At 36.6% G+C, this 10,138-nt stretch overlaps 1 protein-coding gene across 1 annotated transcript in view; it reads right to left on the bottom strand.

Moving 5' to 3' along the window:
• LOC103596840 (chromosome unknown open reading frame, human C3orf58) overlaps nucleotides 1–10,132 on the bottom strand; it is a 21,093-nt gene extending 10,961 nt beyond the window's left edge. The window contains exon 1 of the mRNA XM_008580575.1: nucleotides 9,882–10,132. Within this exon, the coding sequence (XP_008578797.1) occupies nucleotides 9,882–10,118 (237 nt within the window). The 5' untranslated portion in view covers nucleotides 10,119–10,132. The remainder of the gene's footprint in view (nucleotides 1–9,881) is intronic.
• Nucleotides 10,133–10,138: the final 6 nt, after the last annotated feature.

Genomic DNA, 10,138 nt, shown 5'->3' on the forward strand with positions numbered 1-10,138 from the left:
ACATTGTATATTGACAAAATAAAAATTTAATGAAAATTAAAAAAAATAAAATAAAATAAAAAGTCCATAAATTCATCAAGAGATACACTTATTTTCGTATTACCTTCTAAAAGGCATCTACAAATAGTGAACAGCTTCCAAATATAACCAAGAACCACTAAATTAGACAAACATCTTCACTGCCCTCTAGGAGTTTCTAATTTCTAATGGAATAAATTAGTTACCAAACCTTAAAAAGACCTGATGCTATGAGAAATGTATAGAGCATCCACAAGCACTAAAAATGCAAGAAATTAAAAACTTGGTAACGTGCACACACATAAACACAGCATTTTAATTTGCTTTTCATTTATTATAGGTAAATACCAGAAAGCAAATTCCAAATGCTAAAGTAACCTATTACCTCCCTAGATCAAAACCAAGTATCATTATACTTATGTGACTAATAAAGGGGATGTGAAATCAAAGACCTCTAGAGTTGGGAGAACCTGAATTATAAATCTAGTTCAATCTTTTTAGCATGGTGTGAAGGGATTTGCCTAATGTCAAAGTAACAGGCAAATCCAGGCCATGTATAATTATTTTTGCAAGAGTCAAAATAGATTCAAAAGAGATTAATACAACCCTTCAATTCAATATCCTTCTCTTTAAGAATCTTCCCATTTTTAGAAAGGTAAAAATGCATATATTACATAGCAGTATTCCATGAGTAAACATTATGCTGCAAAAATAAAGTTAAGATTTTATTCACCCCAAGTGATCTCTATTTAGGCTGAAACGTAAAGGATGAGTATGACACTAGACTGACTGGAAGTGGGACAGTCAGGACGTCCTAGGAATGTGTTAAAGCCAGAAACTGTCTTCTCAAATGAAAAAATGGCTAAGGCAGCTGCAGTGAGATGAAGGAAGAAATTGCTTGAGGTAACAGAGCCTGAGGAGGGAGGCAGAGCAGCCCGTGTTGGACTCACATAACAAAACATACATTTCTCAACATGGTCTTCACAGCACGGTCTATGTGGTGTAAGAAAACATATATGTCAAACCCTTAACATTTACATTATCTTACAAACTGGAACCAACCAGTATCCTGTGGTACATAGCATTATTCTAAAAACAAGTTTAAAAAATATCACAATAATACCTTTGATCAATAGCCATTGTTCTCCCAAGTTAATAAGGCCATTTTATTCTATCCTGTTATAACACAGTCATGAAAAGAGTAGACAGGAGATGTATGAGTAAAGATAAATAAAAACACACCTTTTGGCTTTACTTATCTAACTACTTATAAACAATGGATGACATGAGACGAATAGATTAAAATAAGGTCAACTTTAAAAGTGCTCACGTTCTATTATCTTTTTTTCTCCTACGTGACCAAAGGTAGTATTTGTATACTAAATCTGAGAGATCAAAATTCCTGTCATACAAGAAATATACAATATTTTATAATCATTCATTACCTCACAAAATTCTATTAAAAGGAACATTACTCTGCAGTTCTCCTAAAGAGGTAAAATGAATGAATACAGAACAAGAGATGTGTTACCATACAAGATCAATTTTTCTTTTTTAAAATGGAGGGAGTTCCCAGTATAAACAAACTAGCTTCAAAAACATCTATTAATAATCAAAACATACAATCCAAAATCTAGTTATCAGATTTTATATATAACTGGCATTTCTGCACACACAAAAAACCAAAATTTAAACTTCAGAACACTCTTACAAAGTAATTGTTATCGAAAACATAAAAAAGCTTAAAGGTTCAATTTAAATCTTAAAATTATTTTTAAGCCCAATTTGAATGAAATTCCATTGTAGTAATGCATGTTATAACAGCTGTTCATAGAGATTAGCCAACTATACTGGTGACAGACTAATGTGTTCACTGTTTTGTGAACTGTCTGGAGGGGAAATATAGTAAAATTACTGGGATGATTTAATGGGTTACCTAATTTTTGCTAAAATTTGCCTAAGATCTTAGCTTCTTAATTTATACTACGAAATAGTGGCCAAAATCCATTGCAAATACTGTAGCAGCTTAACAATCTCAAGATTTTTAAGTACTAGGACATGTTCTATTTCATGGATAATTTTCTGAATGCCATTTTCCACCCACCTCAAATTCCAACAATATTAAGCAATGCCCTGAAAATAGCAAGGTTGTGTTATTTCACTGAATATTATGTCCAATAGTTGTATTTAAAATTGGTAACCAATGCCAATACATCAACAGCAACAAATCTTCCTAAGTTTAATAGAAATAAATCATCTTTTAAGATAAATTGCTTAAGAAATGATCTCTTCGCTGGCTCCCCCAAAAGTTCACTTGGCCACAAATTTTAACTATGCATAAATTTACTAGTCTCAACTGGCCCTTTCCTACCCAGTCTCACAACTGGCAACTATGCGGTACATTTCTAAGTTGAATTTATACCTACAAATATCATACTCAAACATCTGCTCCCAAGAAAAACAAAATTTCAAAAAAAAAAAAAGAAAGAAAGACATAACAAGCTTCTTTTGGACCCACTAACCTAAGAATGCTACCTTACTCTCTTTAGTAAGATCTGATTTCTTTAAATGGTCTGACAAGCAGAAGAGTACTAACTTCCCTGGTTCCTTTAAAACACAAACTGAATTAACACAGCCCTTTAGAAGAACAGCAAAACATCCACTATTACAGTATCTCCCTCCATTAAATATCTGGTGCCTGGTATTCTTGCTGTTGCCTTAAATTTGATATGGTCAAAACAAAACTCTTGGTTTCCCCACTGCAAACCCATTCCTTCTCTGGGCTTTCTCATTATAAAGAACAACCGCTCAGTAGTTGCTCAGATCAAAAACCCAAGAGATATCTTTTACCTTTCCCTTTCCCTCATACTTTAACCCATCAGTAAGTCCTGGAAGTCATTCCTCCAAAATACAGTGGGTCTGACCACTTTTCATAACTTCCACTGCAACCATCTTAATTCAAAGCATCAAGCTCTCTCCCATGAACTAGTGCAAAAGCCTCCCTGAATTCTCTCTTGCTCACCATTCTCCACAAATCAGGCCCTGCTAACTTGTTTCCCATTGCTCTGAAAAGAAAACCCTACCTTATTAAGCAAGGTTACAAGGCTACACAGGATATGGTCCTTGCCTACCTCTACGATCTCACATTCTACCATGTTTCCCTACTCCCATGCTTGATCCTCCTTCGGGGCCTCTGAACTTGCCATACCTCTTGCCTGAAAACACTCTGCTCTCAGTGCACCATTAGCTTTTTCTCATTCACACCTCAGCTAAAATTTGACTCTTCCTGACCATCTGATTTAAAGTATTCCATCTTCAGTACAATTCTCCATCACAGGTGGTCTTCCTTTTTCTCTTTAGGGAATGTAAAATCTGAAACTACCATGTCCTTTGTTTGCTGCCCACCCCCAATGCTCCAGAAAGGAAAGGCTGTGTGAACGGTGCCCTGGCCTGTTATCTTTACTGTATCCCAAGGATGTGTAGATCAGTTCCTAGCGCTACTGAGCAATGCCATGCAATTCTTGTCAGATCTCTTCACTTCACAGTAAAAACCCCAAAAGAGAACTAGAAAGGAAAAATATGAACACCCTGAAGCATCATACCTACTTTAGATAGTAAACATTTTAAAATTCTTTCTTGGAATCTAAAAATTCCCCAGAATAACCCAGACTTAATCTCTATGTTTCTTTAATATTATCACTCATCAGTGTACTAAATAGAATTATTAAACTGTAATAATGACTTACAGAGAAAAACTAAATTATTTGCTTTGTATTTCTGAATCCTTGTCTAAACCTGCTTCCCTACAATAATCATTCCATTCATTGTACTTTATATGGGACAAATTCCTAACCACCCCCCCTTTTTTTCCCTAACTCCCTTTTTATTTACTATCTCCTTAAACCTACAACCTGAAAAAACTATTTAGGTACATATGATGTGTGTATATGGAAGGGGAGTGACATTTGAATGTCTAACATAAGAATAAAATTTATATCATATTCCTAAGAGATGTCAACATAATGTTCTACCTAAAGAACTTTTCAACTGCAATAGCTATCTAAAAATGGAGTAGGTTTATTTTCAAAGAAATGATACATTGTAAAAACCTTTAAACATATTTGACAAATATTACTTGAATATTTAATCTTCTTTAATCTTTAAAACAATCCTGTTAGAAAAGTATTAACATCTCATTTTATTGATTAAAAACTCAGGATCTGAAACACTGACTTGCTCAATGCCATCCAACAACTTTGTGATAATACAGAATGTGAACTGGAGCTATTTCAATACTGTGCACACCACTCCTCCCATCCCCAATTCCACCTATTGGCAAATCTCATTCATCCCTCAGAATTCAATTCTTCCCTGAAACCTTCCATGGTACCCATTCTTATTAAGGTACACCCAGATGTCCTTCCCTAAATGATTCATCTGACAGTGTACATATACCTTGTTTGTAGGGTTTATTATGCTAGATTGATTGTAATTACTCATTTATATACCTACCTCCTGCACAGTAAGCTACTTTGCTGCCTAGTACAGTCTTTCCATCCTTTCAATCTAGATGCCTTATAACAGATTATTTGCCAAATGAACAAATAAAATTCAGTTCTTCTAGCAATAAGTCCAAAGAGCTCCCAGGAATTTCACAGATAACTTACTATCAAGAATCAAAATTGGATAAAAGATTTGATTATGTAATTTAAACCTTTCCAGGGCCTATGACAAGGATGAATAACTCTCCTCATCTTACACTAGTAATTTTTAGTCCTAAGACATTTTACAAACATTTACTAAAGTTCATCATATGTGCAGGAAAAATACAGGATTTACATTCTAAGGCCATTATTGGTTTCATATATAGGTAATGAGTAGAAACTGAAGAAAGAAAAAGTCAGCATGCTGTGAAGAATCAGCAGCAATGATGGCAATATAGGAAGCAGGCCAGAGATCACAAGCCAGAAACACTGAATAAAAACCAGTCTGATGATCCCCTGGGAAACCGGCCACCCATGTCCAGAAAGCAGATCCCACTTTTTTATTTCCTAAAAATATGTGCAAGGAATATGTGCTAACCCACACAGTGGAAATAAGAAGAACAGTTCAAAGATCAGACAAAAGTATGGGAAGGACAAAACTGATAATGGTCAAATGTTATGGATAAATCCAGAAACTCGACCAGGGTGTCAAATTATTTGCTCCACTAATCAAAAAGTGATGCTTTCTTAAGGGTGATTGTTTCTAGGGTCTTTCTAAAATAAAAGTCTCCTTTTTTTGGATCTAAGGCACACAGAATTTTTATTATTTTTGTTTGTTTTTTCATGAAGGACATTCAAGTATCAAATGTGTCAGTGAAATCTCGAAGGAAAAACCAGAAACAGTTCAAAAGCTTATGAACTCATTAGATAAAACATGCTCTACTCAGAACTTCCTCTATTGTGTTTTGAAGCCTGAATCTAGGAATAAAATTAATAAAGCAGCAGCCAATGGAAGAGAAGTATGTGGCTCCCTGAGCTCCTGTTTGAAAAGAAACTTCTGAGACAAAGGCTGGAGCATCCGTTGCGCCACAAGACCCTTTACTACCCTTAACTCCATATTTTCATCCCTTGCTGTAAGTCTCTGGTTTTTGTTTTATTTTCATCTGTTTTCATGTGTATAAAAAAATTTGAGGGTAAGAAGAGAGACCTGAACTCACACCCTAGCAGGGACCTATTACCAAAATCCCCAGCCCATTTAATAAGAGATTAATTAAACCCACTAATTAAATCAAGCTCTGAAGAGAACTGAAAAAAAAAAAAAATCTCAAGTCAGGAGTTTGAGAGCCTCAGAATATTGGAGCTGAAAAGGAAAGGAACTAATCCAATATCCTCATTTTTGAGAGGAAAGTGAGTCCCATAAAAAAGTTTATCAACTCATCCAAACTAACAAAACTAGCTAAACAGCCATAATCTTTTCTTTGTTTAATTCAAAAACTATTTTCAGCAATGCATTTTAAAAATATGTTCTTCCCTACAGAAATTATTTTTAAGGCAAAAACAACATTCACTCAAAGTTTTCTATAAAAATTCATCACTTAAAGTAGAAATAGATGAAATCAGTATAACTAAAGGTATGTTTGATAGAATCACCACTATTTTTAAGGTGGTCCATACCCCAAAAAAGCTTCATAACAGCTGATCAAATGCACTAGATGGTTACTTTTATTTTATTCAATGTCTAAGATTTATTGAATTCTTACTATGCATCAAGCACTAAGTGTTTTTACATGTATTATGTCATTTACAAGAATTAAAAAGGAAGCTTAAAAGCCATAGCTTAAACAATGATAGTTTTATACCGTTAAATTAAGTAAACTAATAAACCATGATTCAGAAAATTCAAAGCAAATAAAGTTCTACAAATATAGTAGTAAAACAAATTCCCAGTTCCTCCTCCTAAACAACCAAGAACTTTCTTCACTTCCCATAAAACAAGACCATCTTCACTACTTCCAGGTCATTAAGTTAGAGACTGGGCTTCAGAAAATCCAGCCGGCTTCTCTCTCTCTGTCTCTGTCTCTCTCTCTCTCTCTCTCTCTCTCTCTCTCACACACACACACACACACACACACACACGAACGCACACACATCTCTTCTGTAAATCCAAAAGTAAGTAAGTACATATACTGATAGGAAATTTACCAGTAAAATAACTTGCCATCTTGTGACACTTCAGTTTTTGAATATTCCAAGATTGGTATTACACAATACAAAAAAAAAAAAAAAAATCAACAAAGCTCCTCTCCCCAATTTTTTTTTTTCCATAGGATTCTGGCATACATGACATTAAAATGCACCTCTTGTTGAAGAAAATCTTATCAGAGCAGAACACTAAAGTACTACTAGCATTATTTTGTTGATGTTTAAAAAATTTTTAGACGATAATAATTCTATGGCAGAACAACTCTCCTTAAAGCTAGATAAGCTGTCATAAGCTAGTGAAACTATTTCATACTCTCAAACCATTTTATATTAGGAAATTTATATTACAAATCTACAGCCTTACATAGATAAGGTATGTATGCATCCATCTTATAAACACTTTATACATTTCACATCTCCTTACAAGGCATAATAGAAACTTCAGATTTTTTAGTGTTTCTTAAAATCAGAAGAGGCAAGTTTAATGGGTTAATATTTTTCAGTCCTTTCTCTAGTACCTTACCCAAAGAAATTTTTAAATGCTTATTTTGGAAGCATGTTTATTATACTTGAATTTTCGTCAAGAATCGTTTGGTGAAGTCAGTTGAAAAGATTTTTTTTTCCAAGTTGTGAATTTTGGGGCAATATATGAAAAGAAAAATTCAGTTTGTCACCAACTGTTTAAAAATTCATTAAGTAGCTCCCTCTCCTGGAAAAAAAAAATATGTAAGTTTCTCTTTAAGCTATAAAACACACACGTGTACCCTTAAAAATATTTTTTTTAAAAATTCACGAAGCAAAAAATATGTATAAACAGAAAACCAAATCTGAGTATCACTTAATCAGTATCAATTAATATCCCAATACCACCATAAAAGCTATAAAGTTTTATAGAAACTTAATACTAAAAACTTACAGTTTGACTAGCTAACAAAAAGTAATGAACATCATGATCTGACTTACTATATAACAACCTTTCTACTTGATCTACAGAATTTTGAGATTCCTTTTACTTTAGTAGCTTGATATCATCGTGAGTCTTTAACTATATTATTCATACTTAACTCACTAGCTTTTACCAAACATCAAGAGTTTCTGTGAAAGAAGTAGCAGCTCTGTGAATATCTCTTATTTTAAAATACATTTTATTCTACTTGCTTGTTCATCAGGTTTAAAAAAAACAACATACCAATATGAATAGTTCTAAAGGCTCCAAATTTATATTTCACAGTATATAATTAGCTGTGAAGTATTAGGACTATTCCTAGGAACTGGGCAGTCTAAACTAAAACAATTTATAAATGTTACAGTCTACAATGCTAATAATACATGTTTCCTCACATACAAAAAACAATCTCTTATCCCATAACCCATCTATCTATTCACCCACTCAGAGCAACTGTATAACTAAGTTTAAAAAACAAAATAAATGAGGTGTTTTTTTAAGTTGTTCATCAGTAAAGATGAAAACAGATAAAGGAAAAGTGTGAGGGAAGTATTAACCAGAAAATAAGATACAAGCACACTTGACTATCTCAACTATAAAGTAAACTGAAAATGCCAAGAGTACTTCGAACTTCAAAAAACTATAAAGGCTACCAGAACGAAGCAGACGTACCCTAGTGTAAATCAAATGCCAAAGTTTCTCAAATTCAGATGTCATAACTATGTTTATAAAAAACTGGACACATAATGTTCTTAAAATATTAGTTCTAATATTCCTTCTTTTGATTACATCAATACTCAGAATTACCTGACAAAAATCTTCCAATGGGCAGCAAGTATTTTAAGGGGAGGAAATGTGTATTAATTACTCACATGGCTCCTTACTGAATTTTTGGGTTCCAGAGAATTTGACAGAGTATTTCAGCAAACTACACTTCTAAAGCTTTGCTAATATAAACGATAAGATTTCTACTTCTTAAATTGAAAAGATAACTTAAATTTTTAATTTTCAATTCAAGTATTATATATCATATATACAGACTCAATCTTAGAGACTGACTAATTTTGGAATTCCTGAATATAGTAAATTTCTTTGAGGGAAGTTAAACTAGTTTTATCCATAGTTCACCGTTAGGAGACATAGCATTATTTATTATGCAATCTACAGTATATTATGTACACCAAAACTACTTGTGATTAATTGTAAGTCATTTTCCCCCTTGTATTTAAATACAGCAAAACGTGCATGGGATAGGAGTTCAGTAACTTTTCCTGCAGTGATCAGGAGGGCTCACAGCCTCACAGTTGTAACCACTGTCCGAGGACACCATACTAAAGCCCGATGGGAATGCGGAGAAACTCAAAGTCACTACTCGAAAGGTAAACAAGAGTTTTTTGTTTTCTTTCTTTTCAGAAAGAAGATTGCATCCTAGTCCCCTAAATGGCACATTACTCAAAATGACGCAATTAGGCGAGATGGGAGAATCTCTCTCCGGGTTTAGGCCTGGGCCTAACACTTCATCTGCCTCCTCCAGCCAGATTACCCGACGAATAGGGCAGGTCACAGGATCAGGGTGAAGACGTCGGTCTTGGCGTTAAGCCCTCCCAGCCCCAAGCCCGACGCTGCCTTACTTTCTCCCGTTTGTCACATTCTAACCCCATTCTTGACCAGGGTCGCTCTCTATGACCTTATCTTCCCCAGTTCAGCTGTCCGAGTGCTTACCAGGTAAACGAGCCAAGAAATAAAACAAAAAAGATTCTGGGGCCGAAGTTAGGCCCGCCACAAGGGACAGGAACGGGACGACCGCACTCGGTGTGAAAGCACTTGGAAGAAGTAAGAAAGGTCCCGGGCCCCTGACCAGACTGCCGCAGACTGCAAGCCCAGGCTCACGGAGACAGACAGGCGGGGAGGAGGGCGGAAGGAAACTCGCAGGAGAGACATTTTGGGAGCGAACGAGACGCACTCCCTCTGGCGTTGAAGGATCGGCAGTCAAACCCGAGATGCGCCAGTGTCTAGGTGACAAAAGCACACTCTCGGGCAGCCGGCTCTCCCTCCACAATCCGGCACAGACCCTGGGATCCCGCCGCGCCACCCCCTTCCCACGTCCGCAGCCGGGCGCCGCCGGGTCGGGTCCCGCCTGGCAGCGAGCCCTGGCGGAGCCACTTCTCCCGGCGCGCGTTCCCACGCGCGACCCCGCCGGCAGGACGCCCCCCGCCCGGCCCTGCCCCTACCTGTAGCACCAGCGGCTCGGGGTTGAAGGCCAGGGTCAGCAGCAGCTGCATGCGCTCCGAGTCCTTGAGGTTGCGGAGCAGGAAGCTGCCCGAGTCCTTGGTCTCGGCGTAGCGGCGCACCAGGCGGTCGAGCAGGCGCTGCGAGGGGCAGTGCACCAGGTCCGACCAGCCCTCCACCGCCTCGGGCGTGAGCAGCCGCACGTCGCCGTTGAGGCGCGCGAACTCGGTCCGCGGCATGGCCTGGAGCAGGTCGCAGC

Source organism: Galeopterus variegatus, unplaced genomic scaffold (assembly GCF_000696425.1).
Source record: "Galeopterus variegatus unplaced genomic scaffold, G_variegatus-3.0.2 Scaffold2129, whole genome shotgun sequence".
Taxonomy (NCBI): domain Eukaryota; kingdom Metazoa; phylum Chordata; class Mammalia; order Dermoptera; family Cynocephalidae; genus Galeopterus; species Galeopterus variegatus.